General features: G+C 33.3%; 1 protein-coding gene and 1 pseudogene across 1 annotated transcript; both read left to right on the top strand.

Moving 5' to 3' along the window:
- The first annotated feature begins 2,132 nt into the window (after positions 1–2,132).
- LOC117908805 (probable leucine-rich repeat receptor-like serine/threonine-protein kinase At3g14840) lies at positions 2,133–12,382 on the top strand. The gene is made up of 24 exons (XM_034822573.1): positions 2,133–2,250; positions 2,357–2,534; positions 2,979–3,050; positions 3,161–3,229; positions 3,336–3,407; positions 3,500–3,571; positions 3,722–3,793; positions 3,904–3,975; positions 4,066–4,137; positions 4,230–4,301; positions 4,392–4,463; positions 5,240–5,311; positions 7,291–7,356; positions 8,243–8,302; positions 8,383–8,418; positions 8,608–8,648; positions 9,019–9,395; positions 9,560–9,755; positions 9,938–10,087; positions 10,457–10,575; positions 10,687–10,897; positions 10,979–11,216; positions 11,301–11,451; positions 11,775–12,382. Exons 1-24 carry the CDS (start codon positions 2,163–2,165, stop codon positions 12,168–12,170), a joined length of 3,024 nt encoding a protein of 1,007 aa, XP_034678464.1. The 5' UTR covers positions 2,133–2,162; the 3' UTR covers positions 12,171–12,382.
- A 2,834-nt stretch (positions 12,383–15,216) lies between these two features.
- LOC117909020 lies at positions 15,217–26,797 on the top strand (annotated as a pseudogene).
- The last annotated feature ends 97 nt before the right edge of the window (positions 26,798–26,894 follow it).

Here is a 26,894-nt window from a genome sequence, read left to right as displayed (position 1 = left end):
AATATTGCTTGACTCAATTATAACTTTATGCACTTCCAAAATTCAAATCTATTATTCATAAAATCCAAGTATTGAATGTATCGATATATCTCTCTGCTTACCGATGTTTTTTTTCTTGATTATATTTATGTCAATTATATTTACAAAATAAATTTTAAAATATGTATTTTTGCTTATTTTATCATTTTTTTTTATTTTTTTCCAAGCATTCCTATGAATTTTGAATAATTTTCGTTTCACCGATAATTGTAAAAAAATATTCATCGATATTTGTAAAAAAATATTCATCGATATTTCTCCGATATTTCTGATATATCTGTAACATCGAAGTACCAAGATATAAAATTACGGAATATTTTCATAATTGTTAACAACCAATCTTCATAAAAATAATTACGTAAATTTATGATCCCGTTCATTTATATTATAATTTAATAACTTAGATTTCAATATACATCTATCAACCATTCAAATCTTTCATGTGATATCACTATCATATCTTAACATTTTTCATAATATATATATAAGAAATGGAAATTTTCAAATATACAAAATTATAAATAATTTTTGTATCTACTTTTAGAGAAAGAAGTTAATTTTATTTTAGTCGTTTTACCCAAAATTTTAATTTTTAGAACAAGTTAATTAAGATATTGAAAATGTCGTAAAAAAATATATGGTAAAATTTAGGTTGTTAGATGATTGTATAAATAATGGATTAAGATACCTAAAAATGAGATTAGATATAAACAATGAAATTATGGTTAAAAAAGGAAATTAAATGGTAACTGCATTATTTGAAAATTTTCCCTTTCTATCTCTACAAACCCTTTATTTTTTTCTTTTTTCTTGCAGCTTTTCTCAAATTCAAATTCATACTATTTCAAGAAAATTCCCTTCAAAAGCCACAAAAATTTAACACCCACAAATGACCCTTTTACAAAATAATTTAACTTATTGCCTGGTTGATAATGGATGAAAGATGAGTATCAAGCCAGTTTGATATAAAACACTAAAGCCCTAAAACCCTTAAATAGAAAACAAATAGTGGTGAAGTTTAACCTCAAGAGTACTCTCGGTAAATGATAAATTAAGAGTTCGATATCATGTTAAATTATAAATTTGATCTCAAATGTATGAACCAATAATAAATATTAGGTTACTTTATATTAAGTCCCAATATTCTCAAATAGGAGAAATATAATAAATAAACACCGTTTAGGTTTAAATTAAATGAGAAAGCATGGAATATGGTCATTGTCATCCATTAATATTTTGTTGTCTCATCGTGAATAGTTGAAAATAAATAAAATGATGAGTTATTTTATTAAAAAGAAAATTTAAATTTAAATTTTCTAATATTAAAAAATTTTCATAGTTATTTTAAAATTCAAATAATTTTTAAAAAATTTTATTTTTAAGGCTTAACCATTTAAGATGATAAAATATGTGAATGATCATGTCATACTAGTATCTTAAGATAGTGTAACAAAGGTATTGGACATACATATATATATATATATATATATATAATTTTGAATAATTAGGTTAGAAAAAACTGTATAATTTATGGACATCACTTATTTAAATTAAAACTTACATATATCAACGTTTGGAGCATGAGAGATATATAAAGATTCTATTCATGGGGCATGATATGGAACTAGAATGTCATGAGCCTTAAGTCTCTTTCTCCACATGGAAAGTATAGTAAACTTCAAAATCAAAGAATTCTTGTACTGCAAGTTAGTATAAAATAGATACGGAACTTGTAAAAACTTTAGTGATATATATTTCTTAATGTCAGTGTCACCTATCTACTATCTTCTTTACATTTTGGGTTTCTTTAGCATGGGTCAATTTCGTTATGTAATTTCTAGGAAATCATCTTCATGTTCCACAAAATTATTAAAAGTGTTCATACGTACAAATGGTTCTACATTGACTTTTAGTTTTAAGGTCATTCTCTCATTCCCACTCTCAAGCAAATAAATACAAGAAAGATGGTCATCGTCTTCTTACCTTCCAACACCCATATCTCGTTTCTGCATAAATGAACTCTCTTTTGCATAGCTTTGCCAGCATCTACTTTGGGCAAGATCTGTTGATATAACTACTTCAAGTGTCTTGAGTTGTTTGAATATCACTTTAGTTGTGAAGATATGTTCATTAAGATTTTCTTTGCTTCACTCGTTGCCTTCACTTGTTTTCCAACTTCCACACATGGAGCCACTCTAATCCCAAATGAAGGTATGGTTTTTTTTTTTTTTTTCCAAGGTGCATGCATATTTGAGTTTGGAAAGGATGTACACAAACCAAGCCAACGTGTTTTCTTGATGATGTTCATGAATTACAGTGGAAACTTTGCGAGAAATTGCAAAAACCTTGGGGAAGATAGACTGGAATTTTGGAGTGGTGGATCCATGCAGCGGCGAATTGGGTTGGGTTACACCAAATCTAGTGGAGGGATCTGAAAATTCAGTGAAGTGCAACTGCACCTTCCACAATAACACCATCTGTCATGTTGTTAGCATGTAAGTATATATCCTTTACTTCTCATAACATTTCTATACATCTATAGCAGCATATCATACTAAATAATATAATATTATATGGTTGTTCATAATTATGAGCTTTGATCATTTCACTTAATTTTGGGCTCATGGGTATAGGGTTTGATCCTTTATTTATTTATTTATTATTTATTTTTGTGTTGTTTCAATTGATCTTGTAGCTCCATGTCAGAGAGGTTTTGAGTATGAAATCATACTTGAGTCAAGGGTTTGACTTGAGTTGGGTTTGGGATGGGCTAGGTTTGGGCCAACATGATGGGTATATGTTCTATATTTGGGCCAGCAAGCCCATGTTCATTAATGATGGTACCCATGGGAGGATTCTCATTTTAGGGTTCATGGTAGGTTTTATTAGGATTTTAAATTCAGTAAGGCTCATTTCTCAATCCCACTTTCATATTGCAGAGTGCTCAAAGCTCAATCTCTGCCGGGGACTGTCCCCAAAGAGCTGGTGAAGCTTCCTTATCTGCAGGAAATGTGAGTATTTTTCCAGCGTATTTTTATGCCAAATTTGCCCTCGCCCATTTCCTAAATTATCCATTTAGGACTTCAGCTAACTTAACTGTAATTCATCTTCTTCATGATAGTGACCTCACCCGCAACTACCTTAACGGTTCAATCCCGGCAGAATGGGGTTCCACGAAACTAGTCAACATGTATGCTTAATTTTTCTCTCTATCTTTGATGGGTTTTCAATAAGAATATTGAAGCATTTGATTTTTTTTTTTTTTGGGGTGAATTCACATGTGGGGTGTGTTGCAGTTCTCTTCTTGGGAACCGGTTAACGGGATCGATCCCGAAAGAGTTGGGAAACATCAGCACTCTTGTAAACTTGTAAACTCCTGATTACCCATTTGTTGCCGTCTTTGTATGTGAAGTTTTTAGGTTTTGTTATTTGAAATTTTGAATGAATTTGATATGCTTAGTACCGTGGAGTTCAATCAGCTTTCGGGTGTTCTTCCTCCAGAGCTGGGGAATCTGTCCAGTATAGAGAAGATGTAAGGTCCTTTTCTTTTGTTTGGTTGTGATTTGAAATTTGTTGATTTTATGAGATAAAATTTGTTTGAAATTAGAGTTTTATTCAGAGGGGTTGTGTTTTATTTGTTTGTTTGTTTTCTTATTTATTTAATTTTTTTCGGTTATTGAAGGCATCTCACCTCCAACAAGTTTATTGGGGAGTTGCCGGAAACATTTGCAAAGCTTACCACATTGAAGGACTTGTAAGATTCAGAAGTGTCTTTCCCATTTAGGGTTGTTTGTATTCTTGCATTGCCAGCCAGTTTTTTGAATTCTAAAATTGATTGTGCTTTTCCCATTTCACGCAATGCAGTAGGATTGGCGATAATAATTTCACAGGAACAATACCCAAACTCATCCAGAACTGGACAAATCTTAAAAAATTGTGAGAGATTTGATGTGTTTGATGGACCTATCATTAATTCTGGAAGTTTGTTTTTGGTTATTTATTCAAATTAAAATTCGGTATTGACAGAGTGATTCAGGCAAGTGGTATGAGTGGGCCTATTCCTCCTGAGATTGGCGTTTTGGAAAAACTATCTGACTTGTGAGTTGAACCCTCCTATTTTATAGCTATAATAATTTCAAATGGAAGAAAATTTGTTTTGTGTTCAGTCTTTGTTGAATTTCTCGGTGCAGGAGAATCAGCGACTTGAAAGGAACTGAAGCAGCTTTTCCACCATTGAGTAATATGAAAAACTTGAATATACTGTGAGTTGAATGCTATAATCTATATTAAAATTGCAATTTTTAGAACATAAATTGGCCACACATGATGATATGTGTTTGATTCATTGGTAGGATATTGAGGAGTTGCAATCTCAGTGGACTGCTGCCCGACTATCTTGGGCAAAGGACAGGCTTGAAAACTTTGTCAGTATATATTTATTTTCTTTTCCTCTTTCCCCTTTTCAGATAAAGTACAAGTTCTTTTTGTTAAATTCTTTTTCAACTCCCAAAGACTGTTATGTTCTTTACATTTTACAAAACTCAAAATTCTTTATCAAGTTAATGGAGAACTTTCTGTGAATATTCATAAATGACGAATCTATCTACAAAAAATGAATGTAAGTAGTGTGCAGAGGATCGAAACACTTATGACCAAGGATCCAGCCAAGAATTCCTTCTTTTGAGGTGAACTGAACTTATCAAAGCCTTATATCAAACTTTTGAGGTCTACTACATCTTGAGAACCATGCTTTCCATTACATCATTTGCCCCTGTATTTATTTACAAAGGCTTTCCTTTTTTAATTCCTTTCTTATTGCCTTCCCCTATTGTTCTAGCACCTTATACTTGAACAATGAAGATCCTTACTATGGCAATCTTTTACCCTTGTTGTGCTTGATCAAACCATCCCCAGGGGCTTTCCTAAATGTCCTCAATTGATGGGAACTCCTCTTGCAAATGGGTTCACTTAATTTTCTCCTTCTTGAACTGTAGAAATAGCACTATATTTGGAAGGTTTGCCTTATTTCATAGACCATACGTATATATTTTATTTCTGTGCACTTTTGCATATATGTCTATATTGCAAACTTCAACATGGTGTACTGCTTTACAGTATTAGATTTACTATTTCCAAGGAGATGTAGTTCTCTTGGGGCAGAACAATTTTAATTTTCTTTTGTTTATGATTTCTCTTGCAGAGACGTGAGCTTCAACAAATTAAGTGGAAAAATTCCAGACAGTTATCTTGGTATATCAAAAATAGACTACATGTAAGCAGTTTGTTTTCAAGTACCTTCTGGTACCAACTGTTGACAGTCAATTTTTTCAATGACTTGTGCCATTCGAGCTTATTCAATGGATGAAATTATGCCAAAGAAGCCATGATTGAACTGCAAGACCAATTTAATTAGCTAGAGATTTTAGGAGCCACTTGATCAAAATGATCAATTAACTAAATTATGTAGGTTGGCATTAAAAAAACTCTCAAGTGTGTTGAATAAATGCCAACCGAAAGGCCAATTTGATGGCATAAAGTGAACCAATAAGCAATGGTTGAATGAGAGGCCAATTTAGTGGCTTGAATGAAAACAAGAAATGTTAGAAGCTAGTGAATTGAAATTGAGGGACCAAATTAGATAGGTGGCCTTGAAAGGCCTCAAGTATGTTAAAACAAAGGTCAATCTGATGCCAAAGTCACATTCTTTCGGAACTTAGATTTGAAATCCAAAGGCAACATTAAGGTATAGTTCATAGTGGTGTGTTGGTGTGTAGGGTGGTTAACATGTTCTGAGGTTAGTTTAATGTTGAAAGATAGTTAGGGCTTTCAGAGATCAACTCCTTAAGCTGAAGTAAGCTTGGGAAGACAAAGTATAAATATGTAGAATGGGATAATTAATTGTAAGAACTCATGTTGAACTAGTAAAATAAGAAAGTTGCCAAAGATAGAATAGCTTCCCTTGAGAAGGGCCAAGTGGCCACATTTAGTAAATGAGAATTAGAGATTGCAAGATGGATCTGTTTGAAGAGCATGGCCTGATTGAAAGGCTAATTGAGCTATGGTTGTTCCAAGGAGAAGTCTAGCAAGGAGCATTTCCTCTTTTAAGAACACTCAACCCTATACTTAAAGGCTTTTGTTTTCAATTACTCGGGATTGTCTATATTAATCTAGATTTACTAATCCACCCCATTTGGATGCGTACACTGTAAAACACCACTAGTGACTTGTCTTTTATTGGTTGTTACCTCACTCTAGCAGCACCTTCAACATGATCCATGCCATTCCTTTTCACTAACATAGTTATCAATTTTCATTCTCAATGCTAAACCATCTCAATCATGTTATGTCATCTTATCCTCGATTGGTTCCCCTTCTACTTTTCTCATGAAACTATCCATGTCTAGTTTTGTCCTTTCTGTTCTTGTTAGTGAATTTGTCCATTTTAATATCATTTTTGTTATCACACTCATTTTATGAGAGAATGTTGTTTTCTAGAAGCCCAACACTTTATTACCCAAACCTTTTATCAATATATTCCGTTATCGTTTCCTATCAAAAAAAAAAAAAAAAAAACACTTTATTATCCAAACCTTGACTGGTACTATAATATTGGCGTATAAAACTTTTCCTTCAATTTGATTGTATGACATGAACCACACAAAGCTTCTGAAGTAGTTCACCTCATCGCACCTGCTAGCATACTTTTAATTTCTTCCCATACCAACACAATCTCCATTTTACCTTTAAATGCAATTCTTTTGGTACAACCTAAGAACTGAACCATCCCAAAGCACCTGAGGCAGTTGCTCCTGTCTCAAAAGACATTAATTTATGTAGTGAAGTTAGCTAAATTCATTTTCAGTTTTAATGGCATTATGGCACAGAACCCTACCACACCAAGAATGACTCCTTTTGTCATATTTCAAGCAACAATGGTTAACCGACCTAATGTTTTTCATGGGAGTATTTAGGTGGTAGTTTCTCCTTCCTCATTCATTTTTAGGATACCAAAGGGTCAATAGTACAGTAGTTGATGGTACAATGATTATTTTAAGTTTTCAAAGGAGGAAAACATCTAATGTCAATGAGATACGTTCAGGGATGCAATGAAAAACGACTTGTTGATAAACACAGAAAGCTGCTGTCATGACTACTGCTCGTCATGTTTTTTTTCCTTGTTTTGGTTAGTTTTTAATTATGCTCTACATGAAACTAAAACATTACTGAATTTGTGCTACTGATGTTGTGTAGGTATTTGACCGGAAACTTGCTAACTGGACGCATACCCGATTGGATTCTACAGAAAGGAGAAAACATGTAACTTCCTCTTTCAAATGCTCTCTGTAATGCCTTGGTTATGTTGGTTTAGCTATAGATCACATGGTGAAACATCAGTTTTAGTTTTAATTTCATGCTTTGACTTCATTGTTAGTTGCAGTGGATGCGTAGTTGCCTCCATAAGTCAAACATTTGGGACTTGAATATTGATTTTGTATTTGGTCTTGACTTATGGCTACTGGTTTATGTCTCACTCATCTAAGTAGCAAATGTTGTGTTTGATATCTCTGCCCAAAAAATGCACTTCCTGCCACTTTCGTACTAGTTGTTTATACCGCTATCTTTAATTTGTAAATTCATCTTTATTTCTCTTCCTGTGAATTTAGATGTTTTATTTGCCTACATTGCTATATTTTTGAAGTAGCACATTTTCGTAGTTGAACTTGAAAGAAATAAGAAGTTTGCCTTATTCTGTGCTCTCTATAATTTAACATGTAGTGCCCTTAAAAACACATAACTTGGAATCTGGTGATCTAATCATGCTGCATAGTGTCAAAAATGATAAAAAAGAAGGAAAGAATGACACTGGAGGGGAAATGTTCTATTTCCATTTTCTGGTGCATGATTGTTTGAATCCTAGCAGAAGAAAGAGCCATTTTGTAATCCATTTTTAGATTTGAGTAATGATATATGCATTTAGAGCTTGAAGTTGTTTATGGTCACTGCCAAATGATGAGCTACTTGCCTTGTGTCGCTGATCTAAGAGGAAACAATACATCTTATCTTGATGGAGATAAGTAATTAGTAATTATGCAATCTCCTATTATAAACATATATATGAACTATTATAATACAAAATTCTTGTGGTTCATTATGCTGTGTTTAAAAAAAAAATGATGAACCAAATTGTAACTACTGCATGCAGTGATCTTTCCTACAACAACTTTACGAGTGGAAACTCAGAAGACTGTCAGACTCGGAGTGTGTAAGGATTATTTTCTTTCATTTTTTATTTTTTAGATATACTGTTTAGAAGCTAAATTTTTTATCTGTCATAATCTCTAGGAATTTGTTTGGAAGCTCTTCAGGGAGCAATAACTTGTGAGTCTCTAATTTACCTTTTTAAGAACTAGTGCCATTTTAATTTTAATTTTTTTTTTACTTCTATTTTTCTGAAACCCAACAATCTTTTCCTAAGCACAATGGTGGTTTATTTCCTTGACATGTGAGACATACTCGATTATGATATTATGATGCTGACTTGTTCTGTACATCACATTATTCTTTCAGTGGAATCGTTTCATGCTTGAGAGGCTTCCCTTGTCCAAAAAGTAAGTTAGAACAATATCAGATATTATCTGGATACTGTTGATGAAGAAGAATAAAAGATGACATACATCAAAAAACATCATTCGGGTTTCTTGTCATTCCTCGTGTGGTACAAGTGAAGAAGGGACCAGTTTGCACTGTACCTCCTTTCATGTCTCCCATTAAAGCATATTATGACCGCAATTACTTTAATTTATCATATGATGCACAATATATTCTTAAAGGGAATTGTGAAAACCAACAAATAGTTGCAAATGTTTTTTCTTGGTGTGGTGTATCTTCTTGTTAATTAAAGTAACTTATTTTTCTTGAACTATTCATTTGTTTTTGTTCCCTCTTCAATGTTTACACTTTTGTTGTTGCTCATCCCAGATTATTACTCAGTCCATATCAACTGTGGTGGAAAGGAAGTAATTGTTGACAACAAAACATACGAAGATGATACATATTTATCTGGAGCTTCCACATATCACAAAAGTGAAACTAACTGGGCGGTTAGCAGCACTGGTTACTTCATGGATGATAGTATTGATACAGACTCCTATATTGCAAACAATAAGTCTGTACTCCTGATGAATAATTCTGCACTGTACATGAATGCGCGTCTTTCTGCCCTCTCTCTCACTTATTATGCATTCTGTCTGGGAAACGGAAACTACACGGTAAAACTCCAATTTGCGGAGATTATGTTTACTGACGAAAAAACGTATAGTAGCCTTGGAAGGCGCATATTTGATGTTTACATTCAGGTAGTGAATTACTTTATACTTTCATTTTCAGTAGCCATTTTGATTTTCTAACTTGCCCCTCTAGAAATTCAGGTACTTCTTTTGAAGTTCTGGAAAAATTTGGGAAATTCATTTGAATTTGTGCCAGCATGAAATTTCAAGTTTTAATGGGTTGTAACATGCAGGGAAAGCTGGTTCTGAAGGATTTCAACATTGAGGATGCCACAGGAGGGGCTGGCAAAGAAACCATACAAAATTTTACAATATCTGTGACTAGCAGAACATTGGAGATCCGCTTCTATTGGGCTGGGAAAGGGACGACTGCCATTCCTAGTAGAGGGGTTTATGGTCCTCTCATATCTGCTATTTCTGTGACCCCCAGTAAGTTGTACTCTGTTCAAAAGCTTTTTATTTTTATCAGTTTTAATAGTTGGAATGCACTAAATTCTTATTTCCTATGTTGCAACATTCCTAGTGATCAGATTTTCGGTCGTTCATAATTTACTGGAAAGTGGATGTCCTCTCATCTCTGCATCTCCACTGTTTTCTTATTCTCGATGCAGATTTTACACCCCCTGCAGAAAATGGAAGCAGTAGTATATCTGCAGGCGTTGTGGTTGGTATCATGGCTGCAGTAGCATTTCTTCTACTTCTGGTTCTAGGTGTCCTTTGGTGGAAAGGCTGCCTAAGACGAAAAAATACAATGGAACAAGGTACCTGCAAATTAGTTTCAGAAAACCTGAACAGTAATTTGTTCATAACAGCAGCAATAAGTAGTACTATTTAAGAATTAACTTCTTATATCCCCATTATTTCTAACTTTGGATCAAGCCAAAGAGTTTGTTATGCTCTATAGATTCTCCCTTTTTTTAGTGATTTCTTTAGAAGCTTTTCTGCAATCATATCTGGTTTTGCTGGTATTTGGGGATCAGACAAAGTAACTGGGTAAGGATCATGTGGTGGATCTGTTGATTTGTTAGGACGGGGAGGGTATTATTTTCATCTCTGAAATCTGTCTCAATGTGTCAAAATTATTGTAATTCTTTTAGGTTTCTTCTTATCTTTTTCATCTTCTTCTACAGATTTAAGGGGCCTAAATCTACAAACCGGTACATTTACCTTACGGCAAATTAAGGCTGCCACAAACAACTTTGATGCAGCTAATAAGATTGGAGAAGGTGGTTTTGGTTCTGTTTATAAGGTGCTCCACAAAATAACTAATTTCCCTTCTTAATATGCATTTAAGCTCTTCATATTGGTTATTTCCCGTGAAACTTTTTTGTTGAGGATGAATGTTTTTTCTCAAATGTAGGGCCTATTATTGGATGGCACCATAATTGCAGTGAAGCAGCTTTCTTCCAAATCAAAACAAGGAAATCGTGAGTTTGTGAATGAAATAGGCATGATTTCTGCTCTACAACATCCGCATCTTGTAAAGCTGTATGGCTGTTGTATCGAAGGAAATCAGTTATTGCTAGTATATGAGTACATGGAAAACAACAGCCTTGCCCGGGCATTGTTTGGTGAGTGTTATCCTCATATGAAGATGTGCTTTACTTGAGTGCAGGCAATGTCTAACATTTCATTGATATGATGATTCATAGGCCCAAAAGATAGCCAATTGAAACTGGATTGGCCTACAAGACACAAGATTTGTGTTGGTATAGCAAGGGGTTTGGCTTATCTACATGAAGAATCGAGGCTGAAGATTGTTCACAGAGACATAAAGGCCACTAATGTGCTGCTCGACAAGGACCTTAACCCCAAAATATCCGACTTTGGCTTGGCCAAACTTGATGAAGAGGAGAATACCCACATTAGCACCCGGATCGCTGGAACTTTGTGAGTTACCATGCTCTAATTTTACTAGCAGTTTTCTGAGATCTTACATGGAAATTCATAATGCATAATATTTCAATTTTGCAGTGGATATATGGCACCTGAATATGCAATGAGGGGACATTTAACTGAAAAGGCAGATGTTTATAGTTTTGGAGTTGTGGCTTTGGAAATCGTTAGTGGGAAGAGCAACACTACTCACATTCTAAAGGACAACCGCGTGTATCTTCTCGATTGGGTATAATTTTAAAAGCATCTTTCCTTGCATTTGTTGTTAAGGATTTTTCTCTGTTTTGTTTATAGCTGTAGTTCTCCAAAATGATCGAAAATCACTGCAATATAGACAGGTCCAGGAACATCTTCAAGGATAAATTTCTTCCAATCCTCATTAAAATACTTTTTCATAGCCTAGATTAGATGTCATTATATCAGTACCTGATCAACGTTATCCTTATTCATCAGCATTGCAACAGTTCTTTGTTCTTTCAGTTCATGCTGCAAATAGCAACATTGCAATGGCTTACCATGTATATTTTTTTTTTCCTGGGTTTTCCATTTCAGGCACTCCTGTTAAAAGAGAAGGGCAATCTGATGGAGCTAGTGGACCCAATACTGGAATCAAATTTCAGAAAGGAAGAGGTTATGGCGATGATCAATGTGGCTCTTCTATGCACCAGCGCCTCTCCAGCGGTTAGGCCGACCATGTCATCAGTAGTGAGCATGCTTGAAGGCAGAGCTCATGTTCAGGAAATCTCTTCGGGTTTAAGCATCTCCAGTGATGAGATTAAGCTCAAGGAACTGAGGGAACAGCATGAACTCTACCTTGAAAAGAATACTAGTGAGGGCCAAATTCCAAGTTTGTCAACAGATGGGCCATGGACCGCCTCTTCCACCTCTGCTGCTGATCTCTACCCCATCACCATGAATTCTCAGTACTGGGAGAATAGAGATCAGTAAAAAAGAAAATAGTAACGTAAGTTCTGCAAATCCATCGTATAATTTGCTTTCGATTTCGGGTGATCAAATACATAGTACTTGTTACAAACTGTACGAAGTCTCATGATCTTATAACATATGTGCATATATCAAGGCTTGCCTCTTACAAGGTAGGACTTAGGAGGAACTTCTTTCAAGAGGATAAGTGATACTACTGTTATTTATTGAATCAATCTATGCTTATGCTGAGGAGGTCTGTCATAACTGCTAGAGAACTTGGGGATTTTTGAAAAAAGGCCAGGAATTTTTTAAAATATTTATTAAAATATGAAGTTTTGAAGCTATTTATGAATTTACAACATTTTTGAAAAGGCAACTTCGGTTTAATCATGAAAGTTATTTTTTAAAAAATAATTTCAAAGTTCTGGTGAAATTGTCTCTTTGAAAATAGTTTCAGAAGTGTCATATTTTTTGTAAATATCTTTTAAAATTGTTGTATTTTTTTTCTTTGGAATTTGGGAAATTAATAGCTTTATTTTAATGTAAATAAGGATTCCATGATAAATAGATATTAAGATTTAAAATCTTTTCTAAATAGAATTGTTTAGAAAAATATTGTAGTGGCCTTATAAATTTTACATTATTAGATTAAAAGGAATGAAATAATCTTAAATTTATACATCTAACTCTCCATATTTAATATTTTCTTCTAAAAATTTAAATAAAAAATAATCAGAATATCAAAGGATATTTAGATAAAATAAAAATGAGTTATTTTTTAAATTTAAATATGTCAATAGTTACTTTTACAAAAAGGTTATTTCATTCATTTTAATAAAATAATCTTCAATTTTATATGAGGATAAATTATTAAAAAATCCTATAAATTTTTTCTAAAAGATAATAATTATAAAATCTCATTCAAAGAAGCCATTTTTTTCCTTCTATTTAATTTCTTTTTATAATTACATCGCTACTTTTTAGAAGCTGATTTTTACAAAAAAAAAAAAAAAAAAATCCCTGAATGCATTAGGCCAAGGACTAGTTTTGTGCACAGAATACTTTTAACCCATATTTTTTGGTAGCTAATTTTGGTACATTTCTCATTTGTCTATTTCTTTTTTCTTTTTTCTTTTTTATTTTTTTGTGAGCATTTTTTTTAGCTCACATAATAAAGATAGAATAAGGGTCAAGATAATCTTTATTATAAAGACTTCCTATTTATTAAAATAAAAAATAAAAACAAACTTTTTCTAAAGGTTAAAAATTATTCCAATGTGGAGAATGTAATTCAAGAATATTGAAAGAAAATATCGTTATTACAATTTGATGATTGCTAATTTCTTAAATTTGAAAAAAAATAACTATATTTTTTTATTAAATTGTATTGTATTAAATTGAAACCATTATAGAAAAATTGTAAAAAATTGAAACCCATGTAGGTTTTATTTTAATTGTTTTTAAAATGATTGATGAAAGTTTTTTTTTTTTAAATGATTTTTTATTCTATAAAATAATTTTAAAAAATAAGTTTTGAAAACACTTTTCCAAAAAATATATGCATATATTTTTATTTTCGTGTATCAAATTAGAGACAATAACAAAACAGATTCTAAATGGATTTACCCATATCTTTATTTATACAAATTTATTTCTATTCTCACTCTAATAAAAGATTTAAATGAGATTGGTAGTTGAATATGAGAATTTTTCCACGCAAATGCATGGAATTCTTTGGTCAACGATAAAGAGGAAAGATGACCAAGACTCATTCCATCCCATGCGTTAGTTGTGGGATGACGTGGATAGAGAGATAACAGCTCTTGACCGTTCCAGCCTCATTTTTTTTTCCCTCCTTTCCCACGTTAACATCATCGAATCCAACGTGTACAATTCTTAATCCCATTAATTATATTTATTTATTTATATTTTTATTTAATAATCTAAATTTCATCATATACATATTAACTATATAGATCTTTTATGTGGTAGATATCACTATCATATTTCAGTGTTTTTTTTTTATAAAGTTTATATTTCTATTTATAAAGTGATTTATAAATTATTTTTATGTCATATCAAATAATTTTTTTTATGACAATTCAACCTAATTTATATTGGGGTTTTATGTCAAATTACGACAATCATATCAATCAATAAAGGAAAATAAAAAATAATAAAAATAATAATCAAGATAAACTTTTTTTTTTTTTTGATATCTTCTTTGCTTTATATATATTAGAAATGAAAATTTTCAAATATACATAATTATAAATAATTTTTATTATATTTGATTTTATATTTACTTTTGCAATTGATAAATGAATTTGAATTTCTTTTTTACTTTTTATACTTTTTCTTTCTTTGATACTTTACATGATCGAAACAGGGTTTATGAAGAAAATGTTAATAAAATTTAATGATATTTATTTGCACGCAAATTTCAAATTGAATTTTTTTTTATCCTTTTAGTAAAAACCATCCTCCAAACCTCCATGACTTCTTATACTTTAAAATAATTTGAAATAAATTATGGATTAATTGTTCATAAAATTAAATTAAATTTTTACATAATTTCATTAAGCAACTTTACTTACAAATTTTAGGAAAAGTTAATTTAAATATTAAAAAGGTATTTATTGAATTTTTCATGTGGACGGTTTAAAATGTACGATAAAATCTAAGTTGTTAGATAATTGTACAAATAATGGGTCAATGAGATTAAGTATAAGTAGTGAGATCATGGTAAAAAAAAAAAAACAAATGAGTTCAAGATATAAAATAATAGAACTAGACTTGGTACTAAGCAATGACCTAAGTGTTCATGTAGAGCGACGTGATAGATTATATTTTCCGAAAAATACCGAGTCAATACTCTTATGGTATAACCCAATTTTTTTTTTCCCAGGTAGCAGTTGGAGGGTGAAATATTTTTTCATTTTAAAACTATCACAAACTAAATAATTTTGAATCAAAATCATTGGTGCACAATGATTTCAGAGCTGGCAATTTTAGCTATAAGGCACGAAATAGGGCTAAGCAAACCCTAATGATATTTGAAGCACTCATGGATGGAAGCCTCCCATTGAAGTAAGTTTGGGCTGGTGATTAAGAGTCTTGAGACAAGGAAATTAAATGGTAGTTGCTTTATTTGAAAATTTTCCTTTTTCTGTCTTTATACACCCTTTATTTTTTTCTTTTTTCTTGCAGCTTTTTTTCAAGTCAAATTCATACTATATCAAGAAAAGTCACCTCAAAGCATCATTCCAATCTCTTATAAAAATGCAACTAGCACCCAAAATTTAATACCCACAAGTAGCCCATTTACAAAATAATTTAACTTATCGTCATCTTTTATATAAAAAATGAATCATGGATGAGTATGAAAATTAGTTTGATTTAAAACCCTAACACCCTTAAATAGAAAAAATAAATATAGATAAAATTTGAATTAAAAAATACTCTGATCCATAGTAAATTAAGACTCTTATGTTATGTTAAATTATAAGTTTGATCTCAAATGTAATGAACCAATAATAAATCCTAGGTTAATTTAGATTAAGTCTCAATATCGTCAAATAGAAGAAATAAACTCTGACTAGGTTTTAAATAAACGAGAAAGCATGGAGAATAGCTTCTATATCATATTCATATTGAGTTACTAATTTGACTTAAATTTTTTTGAATAATTAGGTAATGGGCGGCGAATATTAGGTTAATGTTAGATAAAACCTTACCATATTTGACCGCACCCATCTAAATTAAAACTTACATGTATCAACGTTTGGGGTATGAAAGATCTAAAAAGATTCCATTCACATGACATGACATAGTACTAGAATGTAGGCTATGAGCCTTAAGCCTCTTTCTCTAACTATTGGAAAGTGTAGTTAATGCTTTTAAATCAAAGAATCCTTCTATGCAAGTTAGTATAAAATACATATGGAACTTGTAAAATCCTAGAGATATATATTTCTTAACGTCATTGTCACTTAACTACTATTTTCTTTAGGTTTTGCGTTTCTTTCATAAGGGTCAATATCATTATTTAATTCATTTCTAGGAAACCATCTCCATCGTACACAAAATTATTAAAAATATTTATTCAACTATAACTTACTTCTAATCTATGATCTCTCAAATATAGTTTTATATTGCCTTTTAGTTTTCAAGGTCTATTATCTCATTCTCACTCAAAGTAAATAAATACAAAAAAGATAGTCTTCCTCTCCTTGCTTTCCAACATTCATATCTCACTTATGCACAAATGAGCTCTTTTGCATAGGTTCGTTAGCATCAAGTCAAAGCAAAATCTGCTGATATAACTACTTCAAGTGTCTTTAGTTGTCTAAATATCACTTTGGTTGTGAAGATATGTTCATCAGGATTTTCTTTACTTCATTCGTTGCCTTCACTTGTTTTTCAACTTCCACACTTGGAGCCACTCTAATCCTAGATGAAGGTACAATCTTTCTTTTTTTTCCAAAGGTGCACGCATATATGAGTTTGGATAGTATAAACACAAACTAAGCCAACATGTTTTCTTGCTGATGTTCATGAATTATAGTGAAAACTTTGCAAGAAATTGCGAATACCTTAGGAAAGACAAACTGACATTTTGAAGTGGATCCATGCAGTGGAAAATCAGATTGGGTTACACTAAATCCAGTGGTGGGATCTGAAAATTCAATGACGTGCAACTGCACCTTCGACAATAACACTGTCTGCCATATTATTAGCATGTAACCATATATCCTTTACTTCTCATAATATTTCTATACATCTATACCTGCATATCATACTAAATAATATAATATTATATGGTTGTTGATAATTATTAGCTTTGATCATTTCACTGAATTTTGGGCTCATGGGTATAGGGTTTGATCCTTTGTTATTTATTTATTTTTTTTGTGTTGTTCCAATTGATCTTGCAGCTCCATGTAAGAAAGGTTTTGAGTATGAAATCATAGTTGTTAGAGTCAAGGGTTTGACTTGAGTTGGGTTTGGGATGGGCTAGGTTTGGCCCAACATGATGGGTCTATGTTCTATATTTGGGCCTCCAAGCCCATGGCCACTAATGATGGTACCCATGGGAGGAGGATTCTCATATTAGGGTTCATGGTATGTTTTAGTAGGGATTTGAATTTTGTAAGGTCCATTTTTAAATTCCACTCTAATGGATTTAAGTTTTTTTCTTGTCATTAGACCATAAAAGTTGCTAGGGTTTTAATCATAGTCTGCTTAATGTATTATTGACTCATTACTCAATAATTTCAATATTTAGGTTATGTAATAATTTAATAGGACAAAAGTCCCATTTTCAAACTGTTTTCTAAATTAGAAAATTATATCATTTCTCTAAGGGGAGTAAAAATAAAATTATGCTTGCTTTGGTTTGGGTCATGTCAAGTTAAAAGATCCATTCACTTATATATTAGTAAAAAATAATTATAACAAGGTTATGACTTATATCACTAATTCAAAGATTATGACCCGATGTTTCTATTCGAAATGTTTTTGGGTGAAATATTTTTCTTAAATTGATTTTAGGGATATCACCATTCAAATTCACCATTACTAATTTTCTAATTTTTAAAAGTATTTTTTAAATTATTTTTCTTTAAAAACACGTTTTCAGGACAAAGGTGCTTTTAAAAAACAAAAATGAGAACCACGACCATGCAATTCCTTGGATATAATCATATAACTAAGAGAATTTAGATACAAAATGAAACCCTAAAAAGGAACTCCACAAATTGCAGTGTGCTCAAAACTCAGAATCTCACAGGGACAGTCCCCACAGAGCTGGTGAAGCTTCCTTACCTGCAGGAAATGTGAGTATCTTTCTAACTTAATTTTTATGTCAAATTTGCCCTCACCCATTTCCTAAATTACCCATTTTGGACTTCAACTAACTTAACTGTAATTCATATTCTTCATGACAGTGACCTCACTCGCACCTACCTTAACGGTTCAATCCCTGAAGAATGGGGTTCCACGAAACTAGTCAACATGTGTGCTTAATTTCTCTCTCTATCTTTGATGGGTTTTCAATAAGAATCTTGAAGCATTAGATTTTTTTTTTTTGGGTGAATTCACATGTGGGGTGTGTTGCAGTTCTCTTCTTGGGAACCGGTCAACGGGATCGATCCCGAAAGAGTTGGGAAACATCAGCACTCTTGTAAACTTGTAAACTCCTGATTACCCATTTGTTGCCGTCTTTGTATGTGAAGTTTTTAGGTTTTGTTATTTGAAATTTTGAATGAATTTGATATGTTTAGTACCGTGGAGTTCAATCAGCTTTCGGGTGTTCTTCCTCCAAAGCGGGGGAATTTGCCCAGTAAAGAGAATATGTAAGGCCCTTTTCTTTTGTTTGGTTGTGATTTGAAATTTGTCAATTTTATGAGATAAAATTTGTTTGACATTAGGGTTTTATTCAGAGGGGTTGTGCTTTATTTGTTTGTTTGTTTACTTATTTATTTAATTTTTTTGGGTTATTGAAGGCATCTCACCTCCAACAAGTTTACTGGGGAGTTGCCAGAAACATTTGCAAAGCTTGCCACATTGAAGGACTTGTAAGATTCAGAAGTGTCTTTCCCATTTAGGGTTGTTTGTATTCTTGCATTGCCAGCCAGTTTTTTGAATTCTAAAATTGATTGTTACTTTTCCCATTTAACGCAATGCAGTAGGATTGGTGATAATAATTTCACAGGAACGGTGCCCAAACTCCTCCAGAACGGGACAAATCTTAAAAAATTGTGAGAGATTTCATGTGTTTGATGGACCTATCATTAATTCTGGAAGTTTGTTTTTGGTTATTTATTCAAATTAAAATTCGGTATTGACAGAGTGATGCAGGCAAGTGGTATGAGTGGGCCTATTCCTCCTGAGATTGGTGTTTTGGCAAAACTATCTGACTTGTGAGTTGAACCCTCCTATTTTATGGCTATAATAATTTCAAATGGAAGAGAATTTGTTTTGTGTTCAGTCTTTGTAGAATTTCTCGGTGCAGGAGAATCAGCGACTTGAAAGGAACTGAAGCAACTTTTCCACCATTGAGTAATATGACAAACTTGAAAACACTGTGAGTTGAATGCTATAATCTGTATTAAAATTGCAATTTTTCGAACATAAATCGGCCACACATGATGATATGTGTTTGATTCATTGGTAGGATATTGAGGAGTTGCAATCTCAGTGGACCGCTGCCCGACTATCTTGGGCAAAGGACAGGCTTGAAAACTTTGTCAGTATATATTTATTTTCTTTTCCTCTTTCCCCTTTTCAGATAAAGTACAAGTTCTTTTTGTTAAATTCTTTTTCAACTCCCAAAGACTTATGTTCTTTACATCTTACACGACTCAAAATTCTTTATCAAGTTAATGGAGAACTTTCTGTGAATATTCATAAATGACGAATCTATCTACAAAAAATGAATGTAAGTAGTGTGCAGAGAATCGAAACACTTATGACCAAGGATCCAGCCAAAAATTCTTTCTTTTGAGGTGAACTGAATTTATCAAAGCCTTATATCAAACTTTTTAGGTCTACTACATCTTGAGAACCATGTTTTCCATTACATCATTTGCCCTTGTATTTATTTACAAAGGCTTTCCTTTTTTCATTCCTTTCTCATTGCCTTCCCCTGTTGTTCTAGCACCTTATACTTGAACAATGAAGATCCTTACTATGGCAATCTTTTACCCTTGTTGTGCTTGAGCAAACCATCCCCAGGGGCTTTCCTAAATGTCCTCAATTGATGGGAACTCCTCTTGCAAATGGGTTCACTTAATTTTCTCCTCTCTTGAACTGTAGACTTAGCACCATCTTTGGAAGGTTTGGCTGATTTCATAGACCATGCATATATATTTTTTTTCTGTGCACTTTTGCATATGTGTCTATATTGCGAACTTCAACATGGTATACTGCTTTACTGTATTAGATTTACTATTTTCAAGGAGATGTAGTTCTTTTGAGGCAAAACAATTTTAATTTTCTTTTGTTTATGATTTCTCTTGCAGAGACGTGAGTTTCAACAAATTAATTGGAAAAATTCCAGACAGCTATCTTGGTATATCAAAAATAGACTACATGTAAGCAGTTTGTTTTAAAGTACCCTTCAGGTACCAACTGTTGACAGTCAATTTTTTCAATGACTCTTGTGCCATTCAAGCTGATTCAATGGATGAAATTATGCCAAATAAGCCATGATTGAACTGAAAGACCAATTTAATTAGCTAGAGATTTTAGGAGCCACTTGATCAAAATGATCAATTAACTAAATTATGTAGGTTGGCATTAAAAAAACTCTCAAGTGTGTTGAATAAATGCCAACCGAAAGGGCAATTTGATGGCCTAAAGTGAACCAATAAGCAATGGTTGAATGAGAGGCCAATTTAGTGGCTTGAATGAAAACAAGAAATCTTAGAAGCTGGTGAATTGAAATTGAGGGACCAAATTAGATAGGTGGCCTTGAAAGGCCTCAAGTATGTTAAAACAAAGGTCAATCTGATGCCAAAGTCACCTTGATTGACCAAATAATTCTTTCGGAACTAAGATTTGAAATCCAAAGGCAACATTCAGGTATAGTTCATAGTGGTGTGTTGGGGTGTGGGGTGGTTAACATGTCCTGAGGTTGGTTTAATGTTGAAAGATAGTTAGGGCTTTCAGAGATCAACTCCTTAAGCTGAGGTAAACTTGAGAAGACAAAGTATAAATATGTGGAATGTGATAATTAATTGTAAGAACTCATGTTGAACTAGTAAAATAAGAAAGTTGCTAAAGATAGAATAGCTTCCCTTGAGAAGGACCAAGTGGCCACATTTAGTAAATGAGAATTAGAGATTGCAAGATGGATCTGTTTGAAGAGCATGGCCTGATTGAAAGACTAATTGAGCTATGGTTGTTCCAAGGAGAAGTCTAGCAAGGAGCATTTCCTCCTTTAAGAACACTCAACCCTATACTTAAAGGCTTTTGTTTTCAACTACTCGGGATTGTCTATATTAATCTAGATTTACTAATCCACCCCATTTGGATGCGTACACTGTAAAACACCACTAGTGACTTGTCTTTTATTGGTTGTTACCTCACTCTAGCAGCACCTTCAACATGATCCATGCCATTCCTTTTCACTAACATAGTTATCAATTTTCATTCTCAATGCTAAACCATCTCAATCATGTTATGTCATCTTATCCTCGATTGGTTCCCCCTCTACTTTTCTCATGAAATTATCCATGTCTAATTTTGTCATTTTTGTTCTTGTTAGTGAATTTGTCCATTTTAGTATCTTTTTTGTTATCGCACTCATTTTACGAGAGAATGTTGTTTTCCAGAAGCCCAACACTTTATTACCCGAACCTTGACTGGTACTATAATATTTGCATATAAAACTTTTCCTTCAATTTGATTGTATGATGTGAACCACACAAAGCTTCTGAAGTAGTTCACCTCATCCCACCTGCTAGCATCCTTTTAATTTCTTCCCATACCAACACAATCTCCATTTTACCTTTAAATGCAATTCTTTTGGTACAACCCGAGAACTGAACCATCCCAAACCACCTGAGGTAGTTGCTCCTGTCTCAAAAGACATTAATTTATGTAGTGAAGTTAGCTAAATTTATTTTCAGTTTTAATGGCATTATGGCATAGAACCCTACCACACCAAGAATGACTCGTTTGTCACATTTAAAGCAACAATGGTTAACCGACCTGATGTTTTTCATGGGAGTATTTAGGTGTTATTTTCTCCTTCCTCTTTCATTTTTAGGTTACCAAAGGGTCAATAGTACAGTAGTTGATGGTACAATGATTATTTTAAGTTTTCAAAGGAGGAAAACATCTAATGTCAATGAGATACATTCAGGGATGCAATGAAAAACGACTTGTTGATAAACACAGAAAGCTGCTGTCATGACTATTCCTTGTCATGTTTTTTTTTCCTTGTTTTCTTTAGTTTTTAATTATGCTCTACATGAAACTAAAACATTACTGAATTGGTGCTACTGATGTTGTGTAGGTATTTGACCGGAAACTTGCTAACTGGACGCATACCCGATTGGATACTGCAGAAAGGAGAAAACATGTAACTTCCTCTTTCAAATCCTCTCTGTAATGCCTTGGTTATGTTGGTTTAACTATAGATCACATGGTGAAACATCAGTTTTAGTTTTAATTTTGTGCCTTGACTTCATTGTTAGTTGTAGTGGATGCATAATTGCCTCCATAAGTCAAACATTTGGGACTTGAATATCGATTCTGTATTTGGTCTTGACTTATGGCTACTGCTTTATGTCTCACTCATCTAAGTAGCAAATGTTCTGTTTGATATCTCTGCCCAAAAAATGCACTTCCTGCCACTTCCGTACTAGTTGTTTATACCACTATCTTTAATTTGTAAATTCATCTTTATTTCTCTTCCTGTGAATTTAGATGTTTTATTTGCCTACATTGCTATATTTTTGAAGTACCACATTTTCGTAGTTGAACTTGAAAGAAATATGAAGTTTGTCTTATTCTGTGCTCTCTATAATTTAACATGTAATGCCCTTAAAAACACACAACTTGGAATCTGGTGATTTGATCCTGCCGCATAGTGTCAAAAATGATAAAAAAAAAGGAAAGAATGACACTAGAGGGGAAATGTTCTATTTCCATTTTCTGTTGCATAATTGTTTGAATCCTAGCAGAAGAAAAAGCCATTTTGTAATCCATTTTTAGATTTGAGTAATGATATATGCATTTAGAGCTTGAAGTTGTTTATGGTCACTACCAAATGCCTTGTGTCGCTGAACTAAGAGGAAACAATACATCTTATCTTGATGGAGATAAGTAATTAGTAATTATGCAATCTCCTATCATAAACATATATATGAACTATTATAATACAAAATTCTTGTGGTTCATTATGTTGTGTTCAAAAAAATGATCAACCAAATTGTAACTACTGCATGCAATGATCTTTCCTACAACAATTTTACGAGTGGAAACTCAGAAGATTGTCAGACTTGGAGTGTGTAAGGATTATTTTCTTTCATTTTTTATTTTTTAGATATATTGTTTAGAAGCTAAATTTTTTATTTGTCATAATCTCTAGGAACTTGTTTGGAAGCTCTTCAGGGAGCAATAACTTGTGAATCTCTAATTTACCTCTTTAAGAACTAGTACCATTTTAATTTTAATTTTTTTACTTCTATTTTTCTGAAACACAACCATATTTTCCTAAGCACAATGGTGGTTTATTTCCTTGTCATGTGAAACATACTCAATTATGAGATTATGATGCTGACTTGTACTGTACATTACATTATGCTTTCAGTGGAATTGTTTCATGCTTGAGACGCTTCCCTTGTCCAAAATGTAAGTTAAAACAATATCAGATATTATCTTGATACTGTTGATGAAGGAGAATAAAAGATGACATGCATCAAAAAACATCATCCAGGTTTCTTGTCATTCCTCGTGTGGTACAAGTGAAGAAGGGACCAGTTTGCACTGTAACTCCTTTCATGTCTCACGTTAAAGCATATTATGACCGCAATTACTTTAATTTATCATATGATGCACTATATATTCTTAAAGGGAATTGTGAAAACAAACAAATAGTTGCAAATGTTTTTTCTTGGTGTGGTGTATCTTCTTGTTAATTACAGTAACTTATTTTTCTTGAACTTTTCATTTGTTTTTGACTTTTTGTTCCCTCTTCAATGTTTACACTTTTGTTTTTGCTCATCCCAGATTATTACTCAGTCCATATCAACTGTGGTGGAAAGGAAGTAATTGTTGACAACACAACATACGAAGATGATACATAATTCACCTGGAGCTTCCACATATTACAGAAGTGAAACTAACTGGGCGGTTAGCAGCACTGGTTACTTCATGGATGATAGTATTAATACAGACTCCTATATTGCAAACAATAAGTCTATACTCTTGATGAATAATTCTGCACTGTACATGAATGCACGTCTTTCTGCCCTCTCTCTCACTTATTATGCATTCTGTCTGGGAAACGGAAACTACACGGTAAAACTCCAATTTGCGGAGATTATGTTTACTGACAACAAAACGTATAGCAGCCTTGGAAGGCGCATATTTGATGTTTACATTCAGGTTGTGAATTACATTATACTTGCATCTTCAGTAGCCATTTTGATTTTCTAACTTGCCCCTATAGAAATTCAGATACTTCTATTGAGGTTCTGGTAAAATTTTGGGAATTCATTTGAATTTGTGGCAGCATGAAATTTCAGTTGTTATTGGATTGTAATATGCAGGGCAAGTAGGTTCTGAAGGATTTCAATATTGAGGATGAAGCAGGAGGGGCTAGCCAAGAAATCATAAAATTTTTTACAGTAGCTGTGACTAGCAGAACATTGGAGATCCGCTTCTATTGGGCTGGGAAAGGGATGACTGCCATTTCTAGTAGAGGGGTTTACAGTCCTCTTATATCTGCTATTGCTGTGACCCCCAGTAAGTTGGGCTCTCTTTACAGGCTTTCTAGTTTTTATCAGTTTGAATAGTTGGGATACATGAAATTCTTATTTCCTATTTTGCAACTTTCCTACTGGTCAGATTTTCTGTCTTTGTTCATAATTTACTTGAAAGTGGATGCCATCTCATCTCTGCATCTCCACTGGTTTCTTGTTCTTGATGCAGATTTTGTACCTCCTGCAGAAAGTGGAAGTAGTATATCTGCAGGTGCTGTGGTTGGTATTGTGGCTGCAGTAGCACTTCTTCTGCTTCTGGTTCTAGGCGTCCTTTGGTGGAAAGGCTGTCTAAGACGTAATAATACAATGGAACAAGGTACCTACAAAGCAGTTTCAGAAAATCCGAATATTACTAATTAAGAATTAACTTCTTATATCCCCATTATTTCTAACTTTGGATCAAACCAAAGAGTTTGTTATGCTCTATAGATTCTCCCTTCTTTTTGTGATTTCTTTAGAAGCTCTTCTGCAACCATATCTGTTTTTTTCTGGAATTTGGGATCAGCTGGGTAAGGATCATGTGGTGGATTTGTTGATTTGATAGGATGTGGAGGGTATTATTTTCATCTCTGAAATCTGTCTCCTTGTGTCAAAATTATTGTTATTCTTTTAGGTTTATTCTTATCTTTTTCATCTTCTTCTACAGATTTAAGGAGCCTAAATCTGCAAGCTGGTACATTTACCTTACGGCAAATTAAGGCTGCCACAAACAACTTTGATGCTGCTAATAAGATTGGAGAAGGTGGTTTTGGTTCTGTCTATAAGGTGCTCCACAAAAAAACTAATTTCCCCTCTCATTATGCATTTAAGCTCTTCGTATTGGTTATTTCCCTTAAATTTTTGGCATTGAGGATGAATGTTATTTTCTCAAATGTAGGGCCTATTATTGGATGGCACAATAATTTCAGTGAAGCAGCTTTCTTCCAAATCAAAACAAGGAAATCGTGAGTTTGTAAATGAAATAGGCATGATTTCTGCTCTACAACATCCGCATCTTGTAAAGCTGTATGGCTGTTGTATCGAAGGAAATCAGTTATTGCTAGTATATGAGTACATGGAAAACAACAGCCTTGCTCGGGCATTGTTTGGTGAGTCTTATCCGCATGTGAAGATGTGCTTTACTTGACTGCAGGCAATGTCTAACATTTCATTGATATGATGATTCATAGGCCCCAAAGATAGCCAATTGAAACTGGATTGGCCAACAAGACACAAGTATAGCAAGGGGTTTGGCTTATCTACATGAAGAATCGAGGCTGAAGATTGTTCACAGAGACATAAAGGCCACTAACGTGCTACTCGACAAGGACCTTAACCCCAAAATATCCGACTTTGGCTTGGCCAAACTTGATGAACAGGAGAATACCCACATTAGCACCCGGATCGCTGGAACTTTGTGAGTCACCATGCTCTAATTTCACTAGCATGCTTATTCTTATTCATCAACTCATGCTGCAAATAGCTACATTGCAATGGCTTACCATGCTTTTTTTTTTTTGTTTCCTTTGGGTTTTCCATTTCTAGGCACTCTTGTTAAAAGAGAAGGGCAATCTATTGGAGCTAGTTGACCCAATACTGGAATCAAATTTCAGAAAGGAAGAGGTTATGGCGATGATCAACGTAGCTCTTCTATGCACCAGCTTCTCTCCAGTAGTTAGGCCGACCATGAGCATACTTGAAGGCAGAGCTCATGTTCAGGAAATCTCTTCGGGTTTAAGCATGTCCAGTGATGAGATTAAGCTCAAGGAACTGCGGCAACAGTATGAACTCTACCATGCAAGTAACACCAGTGAGGGCCAAATTCCAAGTTTGTCAACAGATGGGCCATGGACCGCCTCTTCCACCTCTGATGCTGATCTCTACCCCATCACCATGAATTCTCAGTACTGGGAGAATAGAGATCAGTAGAAAAAAAAAAAAAAAATCAGTAATGTAAGTTCTGCAAATCCATAGTATAATTTGCTTTCGATTTCGGGTGATCAAATACATAGTACTTGTTACAAACTGTACAAAGTCTCATGATCTTATAACATATGTGTATATATCAAGGCTTGCCTCTTACAAGGTAGGAGGAACTTCTTTCAAGAGGATATGTGATACTATTGTTATTTATTGAATCAATCTATGCTTATGCTGAGGAGGCTGTGATAACTGCTAAATCTTGTAGGAATGAGGATCTTCTTCCTAGAGAACTTGGGGATTTTTGGAAAAAAGCCCGGAATTTTAAATAATATTTGTTAAAATACGA

The sequence above is a fragment of the Vitis riparia genome, chromosome 19 (genome assembly GCF_004353265.1).
Source record: "Vitis riparia cultivar Riparia Gloire de Montpellier isolate 1030 chromosome 19, EGFV_Vit.rip_1.0, whole genome shotgun sequence".
In the NCBI taxonomy this organism is placed as follows: Eukaryota; Viridiplantae; Streptophyta; class Magnoliopsida; order Vitales; family Vitaceae; genus Vitis; species Vitis riparia.
Note: the sequence above shows the minus strand (reverse complement) of the source record. Positions and strands in the feature narration are given on the sequence as shown.